Source organism: Diorhabda carinulata, chromosome 8 (assembly GCF_026250575.1).
Source record: "Diorhabda carinulata isolate Delta chromosome 8, icDioCari1.1, whole genome shotgun sequence".
Lineage (NCBI taxonomy): Eukaryota > Metazoa > Arthropoda > Insecta > Coleoptera > Chrysomelidae > Diorhabda > Diorhabda carinulata.
In genome coordinates, this window is record NC_079467.1 from 6,938,005 (window position 1) to 6,958,601 (window position 20,597).

At 34.1% G+C, this 20,597-nt stretch overlaps 1 protein-coding gene across 1 annotated transcript in view; it reads left to right on the forward strand.

Moving 5' to 3' along the window:
• The first annotated feature begins 2,554 nt into the window (after window positions 1–2,554).
• The window catches only part of LOC130897416 (protein stoned-B-like), a 39,187-nt gene continuing 21,144 nt past the window's right edge, over window positions 2,555–20,597 (forward strand). Inside the window, exons 1-13 of the mRNA XM_057806255.1 lie at window positions 2,555–3,272; window positions 6,699–7,083; window positions 12,493–12,870; window positions 12,984–13,302; window positions 13,387–13,532; window positions 13,589–14,521; window positions 14,571–16,623; window positions 16,809–16,963; window positions 17,018–17,479; window positions 18,322–18,561; window positions 18,621–18,846; window positions 18,906–19,020; window positions 19,076–19,242. Coding sequence (XP_057662238.1) covers window positions 6,726–7,083; window positions 12,493–12,870; window positions 12,984–13,302; window positions 13,387–13,532; window positions 13,589–14,521; window positions 14,571–16,623; window positions 16,809–16,963; window positions 17,018–17,479; window positions 18,322–18,561; window positions 18,621–18,846; window positions 18,906–19,020; window positions 19,076–19,242 — 5,552 coding nt within the window. The 5' untranslated portion in view covers window positions 2,555–3,272; window positions 6,699–6,725. The remainder of the gene's footprint in view (window positions 3,273–6,698; window positions 7,084–12,492; window positions 12,871–12,983; window positions 13,303–13,386; window positions 13,533–13,588; window positions 14,522–14,570; window positions 16,624–16,808; window positions 16,964–17,017; window positions 17,480–18,321; window positions 18,562–18,620; window positions 18,847–18,905; window positions 19,021–19,075; window positions 19,243–20,597) is intronic.

The window sequence follows — 20,597 nt, forward strand, 5'->3', positions numbered from 1 at the left end:
TGAAGTTTAAGATTCGTCAGCAAATTAGACCCGTTATATATTTCTTTATTACGATATAGTTGCGTGATTTACAATCACTTACACTGTTCTCTCTTCATTTTAGAATTATATGCATTACTTAAGACTTATGCTACAATCATTACTAAGCTAACAACATTCATTGCTGCGTTTCTCAATATTCGCATACGGAGCGACTGTAGATGTTGGATGTGTTCAGGAATCACGGGAGATTAAACTTCGATATTTGAGTATGTCCTCGAAACCCATCAACAAAGTCAGTAGTGGATAGAAATATGTGGGGAACCAACAAAGTCGAAGATATTCAAGTGAATATTGATGTTTGTTTGGATATCTTCCGTATTTTTTATTGTAAATTTGTTCCCTTTTGATCAAACAATACCACTAATCAGTTTGCGTCTTAAAGCGGCCGAAGGAACCCTTTTTTCATATACGCTAAAACAATCTGGATCTTTCACCACTATAACGCACAGTCACAATCTTTATGGATTTTGCTAAAAGTATGTTACAACAATACCTCATTCACCCTAAAATATCAATATTGCCTCCATATCTTTTGTTATTTGGTAGAATGAAGTGACACCTTAAAGGAATTCATCATGGTGGCGTGGAGGAGGTCAATGAATTGTAACCGTTGTTCTAAACTGGTTAACTTAATACGTTTAGTGCTTTAAATAGTGAGAGCAATATTAGAATCGTAGTGTAAATATGGGACTATTACGAAGGGTGATATTGGAATAATTTTGTCAAACTTTTATCTGATTTTTCATTGATAAAAGCGGAAATCAATCGCCACAATTCTTAATTCGATTGAATAATACAGTCTACTAATTCATAATGAATTATCAGAATCATTCAAATGTGTCAAAAATAATGAAACTTAAAGAAAAAATTAACTAGAATCGTAGGAAATCTGTTACTTTCTACAGAGTGTCTCAAAAGTGACCATTCCTACGCTACAATTTAAACATATCGTATTCACTAAATCTAATCTCTGTTTCTATGAAGATTAAAATTGCTTTACCGTCTTTTAATTATTCTCTCCTTGTTGGCGTCGCAGTACGTTTTTATATATGTATATATAAATAGTGTGGAGTGTGATAAATATGAAATTCGCGTATTCTTAAGACATTATTGGAAACGGTACAGTGTTGTTTGATTGTTTTAAAAATTGAGATTTGATACTTGAATAAATATCCTTCGCGCTCAGGTCGATCACCTATTGACCTTCTAAAGATGCCATATATATAATAGGCTCCACATTTACCGTATAGTGATGTGTGGTCGAAGTTTATACCACTATTTACACTTACTTTAAAAATTTTGTTTAGAAAGTGCTGTTATTTTTGATGCTCTCCATGTAGTGTTTCTTTTCTCACGTACCAATAACTTTGTCCTAGGTCTCTCTCGTTTTTTGCCTAATTTTGCTTCCCATATTCTCTTCACTGGTCTTGAATCCTCCATTCTTCGTAAATTACCACAACAACTTAACTGTTTTTGCTCAATGAATTCCATGAGTGACATGATCTTGTCGTATTTGATTATTTGTTAATCCATCCTTTTTTGTGACTCCTCTCACATGCCTATGACGTTTCATCTATGCAGCTTGCAATATACTTTTTTTGTCTATCATTAGGATCCATGTTTCACATTCGTAAGTCATCATGGGCTCTTAAATTGCTTTATAGACATTCAGTTTTGTATTTCTTGAAAGTTCTCTTTTATTTATCAGGCAGTTGTTTATGCTGTGATATGTATTTAAGGCTTTTTTTAATTCTCTTGGCAATCTCTGCGCCTTAATTGCCCGTAGTTTATTTCTGTTCCAAGGTATTCAAATGTGCTCATCGCTCTAATCCTATTTCTATATGTTTAGTTTGATTCCTATCCTAGTAAATAGTTTTTCTATTTTCTCTATATTAGTTATACACAAAGATAAGGGTATCACCCAACACTTTCTCCCTTCTGTGCGTCAACTTATGTTTTTCCCTCTAAGTTTCTAGAATTTAAACAAAAGTCGGTAGTAGTAAACACTTTCCAAAAGTTTTTTGCAAAATTATTTCTAACAACAAATTTCGATGTTCGGAAAAATTTGTATATGAGAAATAAAAATGAATGTTTACACTTTCGCACCACAGTGCACATTCCATACCCTATCCTCACATACCATACCATTTAAAATCATTAGTAAGCAATAGAAAACTATCCTAGTACCAGCACTCGCCGATTATTGGACCTTCTAAAGATTCCACATCTACCCTTTTAAATGATTTGGTACAATCTATAAAAATTGTCGAATAGTGCCACCTAATTAACTGAGATTCAAGCTAAACGTTGAGTAGAGGTGTGTAAACAGTTTTCTTCCGAGCTGAAAGATAATCGCTTGATTAGACGCACTATTACTTGCTATGAGAATTGGTTTTTTCTAAACAACCCGAACATGGAAAATCAGTGGTGAGATAAAAGATAATTAATAGAATCCGTCGCAAAGAGAGATCGATTCGAGCGAAAAGTCTTATTGTCTGTCTGATAGAATTAAGAACGTTTAGTGCACGTCGAGCTATCACTGCCGAGGTATAGGTATAGTGAACAGCTGTTGCAAATTTATGAGGTTTTATCGGAGGAAAATTTAGGTTTATTTAACCGAAAGTGGATTCTCTTACAACAAGACAATACTAAAACACAAACTGTGAAATTTACGCATAATAAGATGGAAGAACTTGGCGGCATTGAACTTCTAGCCTATCCAGCATTTAGTCCGGACCTTCCCCTGTTAGATTATTATTTGTTCTTGCGTGGGAAAAATTTGAATCCAAAGGAGATGTTGAGAATGCCCAAAGAGCTTGCTGAACATTGGGTTGAAACAATAGAATACGATGGGCCATACTTCGAATATTGAAGGTTTTTTGCATGATTATTTTATAAACAAAGCGATCATTGGAAACCTACATCAATGAGACACGCTCTATATTTCTCAATGGAATTGACATTTATCTGGAAGGTGTGACGATTACAAATATCTTTAAAATTTTTATGAGTACTAATAATTCCAAATTCACGATATGAATATATCGAATAGAAGCAGCTCAAAAAATTAGGACGAATTTCCAGTGCGCACAATCGATAACCAGTTATACGTTGGTTTTAGCCGACAAGGCCCTTAAAGCTCAACACACAGCTCTTTTTTTCGTCCAAAATATATTTAAAAAACATCTGATAGGGTTTTTGAAAAGTGAACTAGTGATGGGACCTACAAAGTAAGTACTTATATATTATGTTTGATAATAGATATTTTCAATAGGACATTTTACATCCACTTCTGACAAGTTTCATTGGAATTTCAATCATTTTCCCTGATTCTTATTTTTAAAATAAGTAAAAAACTCTGTACGGCATCCTTACAACATGAGTGTAAACTTATTTTGGGTAGAATTTCACTAAAATCTCTCTCACTGATAGAAATGGATAGAATGAAATTTTGTTATCAACAAAAATGGAATGAAAAACCTAAATCGATTATTGAAATCTTAATTCTCTCTAAACATAATATTTTCACTTAGAATGTAGATCATTCTGTGAAAATCAATTAGTAAATTCTAATGTTTATCATCCTGCCGACGATTGTAATACTTTTTCTCTATGACTTGTCTGTTATCATGAAAATCAATAAGTTTTCGTGCTTCTCCGGCGTCGGGACGTCTAGATTACATTCCGTCGGGGCGCAGACTTTCAAGAAGTAGACTACAACATGAACGCGTACATTGTTGCTGTCATAAGTTCAATACGATAAAAGATTTGTGTAGGTGTTGAATTTCCATTTCCGATAAAAGTATAATTGGTAAGTTTAATATAAATTAATGAGATTAATAGACCGAAAAATTTGGATAAGATTATTGTTCGTTTGATGATGTTATGTTGGAAAAAGATGTAAAAAGGTTTGATTTCGTGAAGCGTTATGAATGAATATATTAATTTTGGTGAGTAATTTCAAGTGAGATATACATTTCGTATCCTTTTTTGCAAACTGTAAAATTTCAATAGCACATTTATTTGAATAATGGTAAAAATATAATGATCTACAATTTCTTAATGAGCATTCTATTCTATTCTCTCGACTCTTATTCTTTTTTATACTCAAATAATTTTTATATTGGAATATAGATACTGTTTTTTTTTTGAAATAATTTATATTCTTTGATAGAACTTATTGATACTTATCATGCTAATCGCTTGACCTCCTTTTTTATTTTTGTATTTACAATGTATAATAGAAATTTTTACTACATTACTAATGCTGCATTTCGAACAAGGTATTATCAACTTTTGTTGATCATTCTCATTCTTGACATTGAGAAGGCATTCAGAAAGAAGCCTTCCAGAAATTCCTCAAGTCATTAATTCAAAATTTCATTTCTAGCAGTACTTTGAAGGGGATTCATTGAACTTTTATTATTACTTAATAAATCAATATCTAAAACCGAAACATCTGAGTAGACACGAGAGCATTAGGTATCACTATTTTGTTTAATGTAGCTATGACTAACTTCTCTTATCTCTTATAACATTTCTTCTTGTCTAGCATCTAATCTTTTCTTAACTTGTTAAAATTCGGTTCGTTTTAAACCCTTTTCTTTTTATTATTCCTTTTTCAGGTAGATTTCCTCTCCCAGGTTTCCCTTCAATTTGTTGATTTCCTTTAACAAACTTTTGAAGTAGTCTAAGTGGTTATGGAGGAAATTTTTCTTCTCTAAATCATGATATTTTTCGTTTGATTTTTCAGGAATGGGTTGAGAACTGGTAGAGGGCTTAAGTTGAATTTGCTAATTACTATCACTATTTTCCACGTAGTGTAATCAAAGATTCTAGATCTGTAATAATAATTCTTCTTAGTAGTCTGAAGTTGATTATTAGTTGTTCCAGTAGTCAAATGCCCATTAGATGGATGAACTCCAGCTGTACTAAAGAATAATCTGTATAGAGAGAGAAATATAACATCACAATGTCTTGAAAACTTCTATTGCTTCAAAGTGAATATGTAATTAGTGGTAATCAAGTGAGTGCTTAAGAGAGATTAACTTCTTCTTTAAGTTTCTTGACGTATTCCAGGAAATTGATACATCCTGCATACAGAAGGATTTGCAATTTCAGTTTCTAGTAAAAACTGATAATTACAGGCCATTTTGATATACTGAACCTACTCAACGAGCACCACATCTAGCTATTATTGTGTCGGGCTTCTGCCTAGTAGTTATGTCGGTCGCATCAGCATCAGATCCTGAATTTCGATGCATAGCTATTGAAGTGCATGAATAGAAAATAATATTCCGAAAAACTGATAAATAAAATAATCAAAATAGGTATAAGCAAATATTACGAGTATAATCTTTTAATGAACAAAACAAATACTAAAGATAACATATGTCGAGCACGTTTCCTTACATGTGCAAGGACTTCCTCAACAAGAACCGAATTTTTTAATAATAAAATGCTAGAAGTTATACATAATCATAATAAAAATATATCACCACATTATAAACTGAAACATTAAAAAAATGAGATAGGTACCTAATATTATAGATGAGGTTCCTTGTATTTATTGTAATTCTGTGTACATTGGACAGACATCTGAGTTTATAGAAAATAGAATAGAAAATCATAAGTACGATAAAATATAAAACTTAATTAACAAGCCATGAAATATCAATAAAAACATTTGATTATGAAAATATAAAACAGGAGAACTCTCAGAAATAGTTAGTTTGTGAACTAAGGAACGAAAAAGCTGTCAAATCAAATAAAAGTGAAACTAATCATTCTATTTTATAAATTACATGCTTCTTTTATGTGATAATGAGGATAAAGTTTTAGAATGGTTGAAATATGTTTTATGTTGATATTTATGTGGTAGGTGATTTATTGATTGAGTTTATTAGAAAACTAGTTTTCAACCTAAAATCGGGACGATTTAGGAACATACATAGATATTTTGTTGATAAATTATCTTGATTTTAGGTCTCTTTTTACTCATAATTTCGTCGAAAAGCATAAAATCTTGACGTTTCGACTTTCTTCGGTCAAGATTTTATGCGATATTTGTCAATTTTGAATTCTAGTACAGATTTGTTACTCTTGTGATGATGCAAGACTTACTAGGCAACACTTTAAAGTGGAGAGCAAGATATAATTAGCTTAAGGTAAATTTATCACAATTTCATTGATTACTATATCATATCTCGTATATACGAGTAGTTATACAAAAAATTTTGAGGTAGATATATTGGTTTTAATATTATGTATGTATATATTCTTTTTAAAATGCGTCAGGAGCGATTCGTGAAGACAGAATAAACTATAAATTGAAATTATCAAGAGAAAAATAAAAATTTTCGCGGGTCGAATACTAAATAAAATAATACTTGTTTCCATCGTTTTCGCCTTCTACCCCTTGCCAGATATCCACTTTGTTTCAAACGTCCACAATTTTAACTGCACCCACTCTACCCTACCAACATAACAATTTTCGAAATCATTCACTAAACCGTAGAGTGTGGCAAGGACATCTACATGTTTTCATTTTTATTCAAAATGATTTAGAATATTAATATTGTATGGATAGGATCAAATTTTTCATTTAGCTCTCAATTTTTTTTCACATTCATTATAACCAAGTAATTTCATTACAGGTGTCTCAATGATAGTAGAGTTAGATAATGCACAAAATAACCAAAGGTTTAAAAAAGAAGAAAAAAGGTAAAAAGTCTAAAAAAGGCGAAGAGGAACTATTCAAACCCGAAGAATTAGAAAACTATCGTAAAGAGCATCAGGGTACTAGCGAAGAACCGGCTACTCAAAACGAAGAGTGGAAAAAATTCTTAGCACTTACATCGGAAGTTGATGATATTTTAAAGAAGACTCAAGGTGATCTAGATCGGATCAAAAGCACTTCCTTTTTCCAGAGAAAACCAACACAGAGTGAAGTTAAAAAGTTCGAAGAAGAAAAATTAGCACAAGAAAAGAAAGCCGAGGAAGCTAAGAAGGAATTAGAGCCGCCCACTTCAGCTCAGTTAGGTAAAAAGAAATAATCGTTTATAGTGCGTGACTTGAGTATTTTCTATTATGGTTTATTCATAAAAGGGATCGAGTAAATTATTAACACATTCAGAAATAATATTTTTTCACAAATTTCATGTTTGGGTAAACAAAATATTAAATTATAATGGAAAGAGACCTCATAATGTGGTTCATTGTTTGAGAGGTGCGATGAAAATATTGTGAGCAAATGTTTTATGCTCTTACATTTTAAGGCAAGCGATGAAAGATTTGATCCCGTTCAAGTTTGTCAGTCTGTAATTATAGCCGCTTTCATGAGATGGTATTGTATTTCAAGTTGGAAAAAGTGCCAAAGAAGCTTAGGTATGTTAAAATTTGTCAACGGAGTGTTGATGTATCAAATTGAAGTCTGTGTACAAGGGATATAAGCGATTTAATAGTGTAAATCAGTCAGTCCGTTCAGGACGAGGAATTTCTTACTACTTCAAGAATAAATGAAAAAAACGAAAAAAACTTGTTTGCTGAAACAGTCGATTGATATGTTCAAAAGCTTTGGAGTGGAACTTGAAATCTATTGAAATATCGTGTAAAACACTTTAACATGATTTTGAAGTTTTGGTCGCCAAAAGTCTTATTTAAACACATCCACCTTAAGAGTTTTTACACTATACGACTTTTGACTCTTGTTTGATACCATTCTTGATACTGAGACCATGATTGACCAACTGAAAGCCATCCCGAAAGAAGCCATCGGTTATGAATACGACGCGACATTAACAATAAGGGTTTTGAGGCACATATCAGCCAGTGGGAGCATTTTATCCGTGACTCTAATTTCGCGATTATGAATATTAACATCAAAATCAGCGAATATTTTCACTTGGGAGCACGCTACCATCTTCCAAGCCAAGGTATTCGCTGTGATGGAATGTGGACGAGCGATACTCAATCGAAACCACAGTTATCTTAATCTGATCAGATAGAAAAGCTGCCATACAAGCCATAACTGCCAAAAAGGTGTGTTCTGGGCTAGTGCTGGAGTGTAAAAGAGTCTTACAAAATATGGTGAGTGATGGGAGCAAGATCCAGCTCGTTTGGGTGCTCGGTCTCTGGAACAACCTAGATAATAGGTGGACTCACTCGTCAGACTGAGATCGGCGAATCCACAGATTGGCCCAGAACACATCCTTGGTGTAGCTGAAAGAGTTGATATCGCGTCTTTCAACGATCTGCTTGCAAGGCGGGCTCGGCAGAGATGGATAGAGACATCTGGTATGAGACAAGCAAAGGCACACAAAGATGGATCTTATGCATCTAGCACGAAACAATTGCTCTAGCTAAATAGGTGCGAAATCTGACTAGTGACCGAACTTTTAACCGGACACGGTCATCTAAGATGTCATCTCCTTACCATGGGCATTACTGACGATCCGGAGTGCCCCTAGTGCATGGGGAAGGATGAAACTGCAGACCACGTCATCTGTGATTGTCCATATTTCATACGAGTGCAGTTCAAACACTTGGGAAAGCCTCACAGCTTGTCTAATGACATCAAAGTGTTCAAGTCAACGTGCCTGATCGGCTTCTCATAGGACTTCGGCCTTTGGTAACGTCAAGTGCAACACGACTGACCTACCTCAAGGCATATGTGCTCAACGGTCCCTTGGTCGCCCACAATGCCACTATAAGCTATGAAGTGGATCTTTTGCATATATCGATTCGACATATCGTATTTATATGATCCAGGAAAAAATAATGATTTTTATAACAGTATACGATGGTCGTAATAAAACTTATGATGATGTAGTGTAGATACGCATACAAATGACCAAAACTGCAGTTTGGAGGACCAAGATTTGAGAAAGTGGGATGAATTAAAAATTGCTCTAAAACTGGTTGACTTCAAGCGATATAATTAATAATTTAAAATTTTTGGAATAAATTTTGGAATAAATTTCACCTTCAAAAAGTGAGACGAAAGAATAAGAATTTTCTGAAAATGATCATAAGCTCAGACTAGACTTATGTGAAACCGTATAGTAATTAAGATAGTCTTTTTCCATGAAGCCACTTTACGTTTCTACAGTGGCCATCATTGTTGATATTGGACGAATTAATGTTAGGGAGGTATTATCGTCACCACTGTATTTGGAAAATTCTTTGTAGAAGACAATTTCGACGAATCAAAATATTTTGATTTGTTGAGTGACAAGTAATGTCCAATAACTGTAGAATAAGAATAGAACTGTGTATTTGGATTGTTGTATTTCTCTTTGGGTAGATTATAGGAGAGAGAAAATGTATATATACTAATTAAAAAAATATGGATAATTAATTTTCAGATTATCGGTGCGGTATTTGCTTCTAATATTATATTATTTAAAAGATTTTTAAAAACTTTTATTCAACATAAGTATTAAGCAGAAAAATTGACATATGAATTTCTCTATAATTTTCTTGACGTATTTTCCGTATTTACGAAAATAGTTGATCAAGTCATACCATAAAATCATGGTGGCTATTTTGGTGTTTGTTTTGAATTTTTCAGAAGAAATTTTCTCAAAGTCTAATGAATTAGAGTCACAATTTTAGCTTTAGTTCAACTGACCGGCTAAAACGACCTATTTTGAATGTACAGATTTCTTTGTTAGCATATATTTTTGATAAAGAAAATGTGAAGTTCAACTATTGCAAATTAATCATTATACAGGGAATCAACACGAAAACGTAGTACCACCTTCTACATTTCGGATCCTATGAAAAATTCAAGCCACTTGATAGTTATTGCTAAAATGTTTGATACCAGAAACTTTTTGAGTTTCTACTTTTGACTAGATTTCGATTTGAAAAAAAAGCATGCGAGGGTAGCTACCTAAGTTTTGAGATAGACAGATAAAAACAAATATTTATAATTGGATATGCTTTATTACTTTCAAAATATTTTTCATTGAGATCAATATACTTTTGCATGTATTTGAACCAATTATCAAAGCATTCTTTCCATTTAGATTGGGGTACCTTCAAAACATGGGATTTGAACGTATCAACCGCTTCTTCGGGCGTAGAAAAACGTTGACCCCGCAATTTATTTTTGATCTGCAAGAATATGAAAAAATAATTGGGTGATAAACAAGGATTGTACGGCGGATGAGCCTTCGAGTTTTGACTGTTCAAAAACGTTTTTGTTTGAACTGTTGTGTGAGAGCTCGCATTGTCGTGATGGAGAATGATTCGTCTTCTGCAATTGGTTTCCCTCATTTTCTCAATTCTGGCAAACAAACGCCGTTGTACCATTCAGATTTGACCATTCTACGTTGCTCTGAACGGTGGCGACATGTCCAGTTATTCCGGAAAAACAGACGCTTATTTGTTTGGAAGTTCTTCGTGCGAGAACAACTTTATTGGATTTGGCTCTTTTTGAAAAACCCATATAGTCGATTGTTGTTTAGTTTCGGGTTCATTTGAATAGATCCATGATATGTAGCTTTTCACAATCTTATAGACGTCTGAAGCACCGCGAAGGAATTTTTTGAGCAATTGTGAAATTATGCGGTATCCATTGCGAACAAATCTCTTTTTTAACCAAATTTTCATGCAACATTAAATGTATACGAGTGGAACATATGTCCAAGTATGCCTCAATCTCACGGTATATCACATGACGATTTTGCAATATCAGTTCACGCACAGCATCGATGTGTTCTGACACAGCCGATTTGGGATAATTTCACGAAATTCATTCTGTAACGAAGTGCGATCACTATTGAATTCGTGAAACTAGCGAAACACGGTGGCTCTAGATGGTGCAAAATCACCAAAAGTCGAAGCGAGTTGATCGGTATACTGCTGTTGGTTTAATCTACGTCGAAAAGCTTAGAAAATCATCGCAAAGCGTTCGCGTTTCAATTCCATTTTCGGACCAAGATGAATGTTTCAAGTATCTGTAAACAACTCAAATAGCACTCGTTCTAAGTACTTTCACCAAATGTCAAATTCTACGATGGTAATGTCAGATTTCACCAATTTTCATCTATATAGCAAATCATTCGTCAAACTATGATTTTATTTCACAAACTCTTTAAATAACGCAATAACATTGATACCTCTAGAGAACGTACGTACTGAAAATAAACCTTCTATGATCAAAAAAGATATAAATTTAGAAATGTCGGTAGTTTGACCTTCCGTCGTTCCATAAAAAATGTCGACCTGCATTCATATAAGATTCAGTTAGAGTAGAAATAGTAGCCACTAGATTATAACTCTGGTCATTATTCGCTGATTCTAGTAAAATCAATGTACAACAGATCCTACTTCATTAATCTAGGAAACTGTACCGTTTGGAAGGGCATCATTGAATCTTATTTCTTTATAAATAGATCTGGACCTCGCGTTATGGTTCTGGTGGTCGTAAGATATTATGATTCAATAATTTTTGCTCTAAAATATAGATGAAGTAGATCTGGGCGAAATGCAGTTTCAACAGGATGACACCAAGTGTCATACGGCGACCGCGAAGCTCATGTCGAGAAATGGACTTTTCAATCAACCTTCTAGGTCATGTGATTTCACATGAAGTTCCTGGTATATGGAAAAAATCATCAAATTACGTCTTGGTGGTGCTGATGTTATTCGTGAGATTTAAAAATCGATGAAATGTTAATGATAATTTTGATAAAATTTTATTTTTGGTTAAACTGACTTGATTTTATAGTTTTTACATTATAAAGTTCAATAGGGAATGAATAAACAACTTTACATTCTATTTTCCTAATTTGAGAAGTTATTGGTGATAGAATATTTTCCTTTACAAGCTAATTTTGCTTCCACTTTAAAATTTTTTTGACATTTGTGATATTTAGGATAAATAAGAAACACTCTCCAAACTTTGTGATTATAAGGATTGTCACTTTTTAGAATTCACCATGGATCTGTTTTTATGATGAAGTTTGAACAATGGTTTTTAACATAATTTTAATCAATAAACTGATAATAACCATATCAATCGTTTCAAATCCGAATATTATGTATAATATTACCTAAAATATTAGTAATGCTTTTAGTTGAATAAATTGGAACTTGTGGATTCTTTGGTTAGTCTCTGAAGATGATAACTATTATCAAAACGCGCGTCCGACAAGTAGTTAGAAATGTTGATGTAGTGATAGTATCAACACTATGTTATTATGTTTTTTTGAGTTTATATCTCTAGTATAATTTTGTATTTGCTCAGTGTTGATTACCAAATAATTTCGTCGACGCATCCAATTATTTTGAAAATTTGAACAAAATTGATCGAAGTAGTTTTGAAATGACATGTGTTTGACCCTGTATGATGTTTGTGATACTTCACCTTAATTCTAGGTATCACAAGTTCATATTTTCTTTTCTTTTATACAAATAATCAAATCTAATGTCATATTACAGGAATCGTAGAAGTCTCTGAGTCAGAATCAGAAGAGGAAGAAGATGATAATATTTTCGATACAACTTATATTGACGCTCTCGAAGCAGCGGAAGTAAAACTAGCATATATACCAGAATCGCCAACTGAACCCCTTGATGGTGATGATCCATTCGATACTTCTGCAGCCGAGAAGGCTATCCTAGGACCTGAAGCTGAAAGAAAAGGAAAAAAGCTCGTACCACTTGGAGCTGCTGTCGAAGTACTAACAGGAAGAGTACAGTTGCCTACTTGTGCCACTCAAAGACCAACGGCAAATAAAAGACAAATATTGAAAGACAGAGACTTATTACTGCAGAGTTTTGATGAAACCATACAACCAACTGGAGTAACTAATGGAAGTGAGTATAGGCTAAACTATAAGATCGGATACAAATGTAAACCACAATAATCACCTCTCCATGTCTCAAATTTCAAACATTGTAATTTCTACTGTACGCTTTTCACTTTCCAGCTGTTCAAGAAATTCCAAAAACACTTCTAGACGAAGATCCTGTTGGACTTCCAGATGGACCAATTGATTTAAATAATCCTATACCATTTCCACAAGCTCTCACATCTGTAGCTGTTACAGAAACAAAAACAACACAAGAATCTTTGAAAAAGGATATTATTTCTGAGTTTGATGTTATTGATGGTGTAGAAGACGAGGACGATCTTGAATTTGAAGCTTTAGCAGCTGAAAGCTTAACGAAGAAAGTTATTGTTTCTCAAAGTTTACCACAGAATACTATTTCTGCTACAGAACACATTCAATGGGGAGCATTTGGAGAGTGAGTTGAAAAGGTTTTATTTGAACACTTTTGAAAATTATACTAATCATTAGCCGTAAAAATTAAGAAAATTATTGTTTTCAGTAATAATAACGAAAAAGAACAAGAGGATCGAGAAGATGACCCATTTGATACAACATTTGCAGAGAAAGTTGTTCCAGTAGTCAAAGACGAAGAATATATTTCAACTACGAGCAAAAATATTTGGAGCAATAACGAGAGAATTTATGGTAAACTTAGTTTTGAAAACTTATATTTTCGAATTAATTTCTTGATAATTTTGCAGCTAGTGAGTTGAATATTATTAAACCAGAAGATCGTGACTTACTTGGTGGAAGCAACAATAATTTAGCAAGTGGTGTTTTATCTACAAAACTAGCATTCAAAAGTCCAGGTTCAGGTGATTTGAGTGATGATGACTTTGATCCCAGAGCCGATGAAAAATCAAGAGAAAGAACTTTATCACGACCAGATGTACTGACTATAGCCGGATCTAAAACAGTTTCATTTGATTTACCTTCACCGAATCACAGCTCTTTGAACGTTGAACCAAAGATTATCAAGCCTTTAACTCCGTTTTATACCAGAAAGGCGTCTATCCCTGAATTATCGATAGCTGACGATCCTTTCGATACATCATTTGCTTCTAACGCTGCACCAGGAAAAGCAGAGCTACGAATAATCGAGAGCGAGCTAATAAATTCGACCCCTACTTTGAACAATAACTTCAATTCAAAAGAAGAAGCCCAGAAAAAAATAGATGCTGTAGTTAATACCATTAAGGATAAATCTAAACCTAAACTATCGACCGTAACAGATTCATTAGATTTACTAGTTACTGACAGTGACATACCTGTGAAGGTATTAACACCTGGAGCATCTATAGACGATTCTGACGTAATTAGCTACCGTGACCCATTCGACACTTCTATTGCATCGAATATTCTACCAGGTAAAACTGAATTGAAGTTACTCGAAACTGAACTCATACATACAGACCAGAAGAATAAGATATTAGAAATAAAATCCACAGATTTACTGGTACACGATGAGGACGAAGTAATTGAGAAACCTTTGTCACCTTCATCAGACGTCAAAATTTCACCAGGTATTGATAGTAGGGAAGATTACGATCCTTTTGATACTAGTTGCGCTATAGATATACAGCCAGGACGAGCTGAATTGAAACTTTTGGAACTAGAGTTCATTCAAAATGGCTGCTAATCCATTTTTATTTAGCGAGGAGCCTTATGTTTCTCCCAGCACAGCTGGTTCCAATCCTTTTTTGCTTGACGATCACGATGACGATTCGGGTAATTTGGGAGATAATCCATTCCTATCCCAAACAGCTACAACTATGTCTACAACTAATCCTTTCAGTTTTGACCCAATGGAACTGGAACCAGCAGAAGCTGAAGTACCAGTTATACAACAAAATAATGATCCGTTTGATAACACAATACAGTATTCTAGAACTGAACCAATTAACAATGAACCAGTATTACTAGCGGATACTCCGAAAAAACCAGTGGATTTGGATTTGAAGTATACATTGCAAGCAAGTCCAAATGGTCCTCCAAGACCCCCTCCACCTAGATTACCTCCTTCAAAAGAAACCCAGGACTTACTTATGTCTGTTATGGGTGCAATGGATGCTACCAGCTCTTCGCTTCTTGGAAAAATTCCTCCTACAAGATCACCCAGCCCAGTCAATATGAGAGATTTACACTCTCCTAGTCCTACACCCGATCCTGGATGCAGGGATCTTCTTGACGTAGACGAAAAACCACAAGCTTCGGATCAAGAAGTTCAGAATTCTTCCGAAGCAGATCTCTTCTCTTTAGATCACGATACTAGCTGTGATATCAACCAAAATCCTGCTGTTCAGTTTGACCAACAAACTTTTATCCAAAAAGAATCATTTATTGAAACTAAATCTCCAGCACAAAACGAACCTATGGTACAAGATCAAACAAAACGGCTTCCACCACGACCGTCCCCTCCAGTGCGTCCTCCAAAGCCCCCACTTCCGGCATCGCTAATACAAAAAAAGGAACAGCACGTTGTACCGACTTTAGAAGATATAGATATGTTTGGGGTTGAGGAACCTCCAAAGAAAAAAGAAGTTTCCGATATTCTTAATTTATATAACGCTCCAAAGCACGAGCCAGTCAAAGATCTGTTATCTGACTTGATAATGGAGACTGAAATGTCTTCTCAACCAGATTTGATATCGTCCACTACGGAAACAAATAAACCTGTTGATAATATGAATAAAGTATTTTCCCCCGAGTTGAAGGAAAACGTAGTACCATCAGATCATTCTCAAGAAGATTTTCAAATGGATTTAAGTAACAGTCACAGTAAATGCTCTATTTCTAGTACAACATTGAACCCCTTTGCACCAAGTGAAGATATAATTGATCAAAAGGAGGAAAATAATATTGAATTCGAAGTTAATCAAAATATTGAACCTAATCAAATGGAAATAACTGAAAATTCAAACAACTTATCTGGGGTTGATAATGTTCAAAGTGACTTCTTTGGAATATCAGAACCAATTGGAAACAATGTCAAAACAATTGACCAACCAAATTTTGCCTCGTCCGCGTTTGGATACAACAGTACACCTTTAAATAATGATTTAGTTAGTTCTAACGAGGCAGGTGTTATTTCTGATACAGTAACCACAGTATCAAATTCAACAACAAATGCTTCCACTGCAACATACATGATTTGTAATGCAACGGAAAACTCTAACGCAGGTTCAAATATTTTCAACATTGTGAGTACAACCACTAATAATTCAACTACTAACATTGCTGAAGTTTATGGCAAACCGACCGTAACAACAGATCTTTTTGGAATAGCCAATACAGTTTCAGATAGCTGTAATATATCCACTACGATTTCTAATACAGCTAATGATATATTTGGTAGCGGGATCCCAGGATCTGATACAATCAATACAATAGCCGTTGACGTATTTGGTGGTACCACCACAGTCGTGGATGCATTCAGTAAAACCTCACAGAACGAAGATCCTTTCGCAAATTCTAATAATGATACTGGAGACGATTTTGATGATTTTGCAAAGAAGTTTGAATCAGTTAAAGCTGAAGATTCTGCTTTTGGTAATGTTTGGGGTAATGATTCGATCAATCTAGTTGACTCCTCTACTGGATTTGGGCAAGATGATGGGTTCGATGCTTTTTTGGCTTTACAAGAGCCTCCAGAGGTACCTCAATCAACGCCCAATAAAATCAGTAAAGCTGCTTCTCAAGAATCTGATGAAGATAAGGACTTTGCTGTTTTTATTAGGTAAGTGAATTACTAGTTTGAACTTAGTTCCAGCATTTCATTCACTTATGAAATAATAAAGCAATATAGTTGATATATAAGATCTTATCCGTTCTTCATTCTTAGTAATTGAAAAAAAAGCAGTAAAATATGAGTTAGAAAATCTCTTTAGCTTCAATGGAATTTTTTAACGTCATATTTTGCAGACCTAAAGGTGCGAATGATATATCTGGTGATATTCTTCCAACCATTGCACCCCCACCGCCAACAGTTGCAGCAACATTCGGAGATATTTCCCCAAGATTTAATCCGTTTGACCAAACTGAAATACCGGCAACCATCCAAAACGAAATACCACATGGTAAGTGTATTTTTGATTAATTTATCAATTTCGATACTATTCCTTTATTTGTAGTTGAAGAATTCAAACGTTCTGATTCACAAGAAACTCCTCCGACACCGTTATTCGATGACGATGTCTCAGTGCCTTTAGAGCCTTTTCCGAGGATACATTACGAAGGAGATGGATGGGAAATGCAGTTACGACAACCGAACAAAAAGAAAATCACAGGTCAACGTTTTTGGAAAAAAATATGGGTTAAACTTCAGCACTTACCCGATTGTGTGCTTTTACAATTATATAATCAGAAGGACGATAAAGATCCTTTCCAGGAGTTGCCACTGCAGCCCTGTTATTCCGTTTCCGATATCGGAGCTCAACAATATGATCAATTTGGAAAAATTTTCACAGTCAAACTCCAATATATTTTTTATAAAGAGAGACCTGGGGTTCGACCTGGACAGGTTAAAAAAGCCGAAAGGATTACGAATAAACTCAGTCAGTTTGCGGCGTACGCTATTCAAGGAGATTATCAAGGTAAGTTCAGTATTCCAGGGATTGACTTTGGGGAGAAATAACTTGATAATACTTCATATCTTCGATTTATCGCGTAAATAATTGGTAAAATTGAATCCAATAGATATAAGAATGTATAAAAAGTTTCTGTTAGCGATTTTTCGTTATATGTCCGTTTCTGGGACAATTCAATCAATAATGTTGTAGAAAGGTTATTTCTGAGAGCCAAACCCAGCTGAATCTTTACAAAAGAATATGGAGAATTTTCTTCATCATATTGTTTATAGTTTTGTATATTTCTTAATTGAAATTTCTATAGTTGAATTCGAACTGCTCTGACTTTGTTCCCTGGTTTGAGTTAAGATTAATATTTCTAAAAGTATGGAAGGTGGTAGTTCTCAAAGCTTCACAGAAGTATCTCATAATCGCCATTGAAACACGGTTTCAGTCGAAAGTTCATTTTATCCAAAGTCTGCTGGTCACATTGAATGCGTTTTAATCCATTGATCGTTCATGGAATTATGTAGAAGACTCTCAATGAATTTGCTCATGAAATGATGGCTTCTCGACATACTTGATGATACGTCTAGTTCTAAAGCTGGATTCTATATATATTTATATTTCTATGTGTTCTCCATTCCTCACTTGACAGACAAACAATATCAATAGTCTTCAATTCTACCCTTATCAAAATCTTATTAGATTATGGAAATTGGGTTCTCTATGGATTGATATCTTATTATATTTAGCATCACTAGAAGAACTCGCAATAACCAATAATATCTGCACAATTCGATCTTTTTAAAAAACTTTTCTTAGTCAAAAAATAGAATGGCAAAATATGTCAATGAGTATATTTGCAGGAGTGAAAGAATTTGGAAGCGACTTGAAAAAATTGGGTTTACCAGTGGAGCATGCTCCTCAAGTATCCCAATTAATGAAATTGGGATCTTTGAATTATGAAGATTTGAAGCAGTTTTCAGTTTGTATAGAAGAAGCGCTGTTCAAACTCCAAGCACACAGAGATAGGGCGCTACATTATAAAATGGAAGAAGTCCAAATTACTGCCGTGGATGAATTGTATGTGGAACAAGAAGGAGATGGTGAGTAGGTTCTCTTAGAAAATATTTGTCTTAAAATTATTGGAGAAATTTGATTCAAGGGCACATTGTGAAACAAATAGCCAGAGTAAGATTATTTTTCTTGGGGTTCCTCACGGGAATGCCGGATGTGGAATTGGGAGTGAACGATATGCGTCGACAAGGAAAAGAAGTAGTTGGTAGACATGATATTATTCCAGTAGTTACTGAAGAGTGGATTCGATTGGAAGATGTGGAGTTTCATTCTTGTATCCAACAAGAAGATTACAATCTCACACATATAATCAAGTATATTAATACATCGTAACTTGAATTATTATAAAATCTGTGTAAAAATATATTTTCAGATTTAAGCCTCCTGATGCCTGTTACATTGAACTAATGAGATTTAGAGTGAGGCCCCCCAAAAATCGAGAACTTCCTCTACAGCTTAAAGCTCAAATATGTGTCACAGGGTTCAAAGTAAGAGAAGCTAATGAAGTTAGGAAAAAATTATCATTATTTTTTAAATTTCCAGGTAGAACTTAGAGCTGACGTTTTGGTTCCAGGATTTGCGTCAAGAAAACTGGGGCAGATTCCTTGCGAAGATGTGATGATACGGTTTCCCATACCAGAATGCTGGATATATTTGTTTAGAGTAGAGAAACATTTTAGATATGGATCTGTTAAATCTGCCCATAGAAGGTGATTCCATAATATTTTCAAATACAATGCCAACCGAAACTCTACAAGTCTATTTTCACGAGGTTAAGTCTAAACGACTTATTTTGCAGACACGAAAAAAAATCTACTAGTATCTATGTTACCATTTGTACACAATGGACATCTCGAATCATTTTTCACATAAATTCACACCAATCTCATTGATTTTGGTTTCATAAGATGGCAATAGATGAAGTAATACAAAATAATAGGATCAGCTTTCATAATTTTGGTGGGCAATCTTGCGATTACATTATTAAAAACCAAAGAAAAAAAGGTATATATGTAGGTAGATATATGGAAGGTGAAGATACGACTTGCTTGTTAATGTATGAAAATTTGTCGCACCGATTTTGAAAATATAGTTCATCTAGTATTATACTTTGAAATAAAAGACCTAAGTAGGACAACTATGGTTCACAGCTATCAAAATATCGGTACAGTTTTGAAAACTATATATTGCGAATTTGTTTAAACTGCAAACTTTGTGGAATAAATTGGCAGAAATAAACACGTGACAAACCAAGCCTGACTTGATAGGGAATAAATATGCTGCCAATTTCGAAATATCGTCATTGTGGGACTTGCATTGTATATATTCCATTCACGTTGGCACATATTTCTACCTATAAGTCTACTAACATATTGCAACACTACGAAAACTGACATTATCATTGATTTTCCAACTAAATTTCGCCATGTACGTATGAATGCTAGAATGGCTGACTTTTTAGTGAGACCTGCCCTCTCATCTACTAAATTTCTGAGGTCTGTGTCTTCAATAGTTCTTCTGCTCCCAAATCTTTGGTAAATTTTAGATTGTAGAACATAGGCTGGTTTCAGTTTGGGTAGGTCTTCCCACTGAGTTTTTTGAGGTATCCATTGAAGAATGTTAGAACTTTTGTTGAAACCCTTCAGTCCAGATTTGCTCTAACGCACTAAGTAATTCATAATGAATTCACAATAAGTAATCACATTTATCATATTAAAACTTCCGTTTCAATATGATTTTATACGATATTTGAAATTAATACATTATTAATCATGTCAGAACTAAGTGAACGTGGAAGAGTCACTTTATTAATGATTGTTGATTTTGTGAAAATCGTTACATGATGCCGCCGGATGTTTAATTATACATATCCTGACAGAATTTCTCATATTTCCAAGTCTGCAGTGGTTCGAAACTTGAGGAAATTTAATGAAACTGGTAGTGTAAAAAATAATACTTGTTGTGGACGAAATAATAGTTACAAATGGAAACAATATAATTTTCCCCACAAAACTTACAATAAGTACCTAACTATTTTAGTGTATTATATAAATATATAATTATA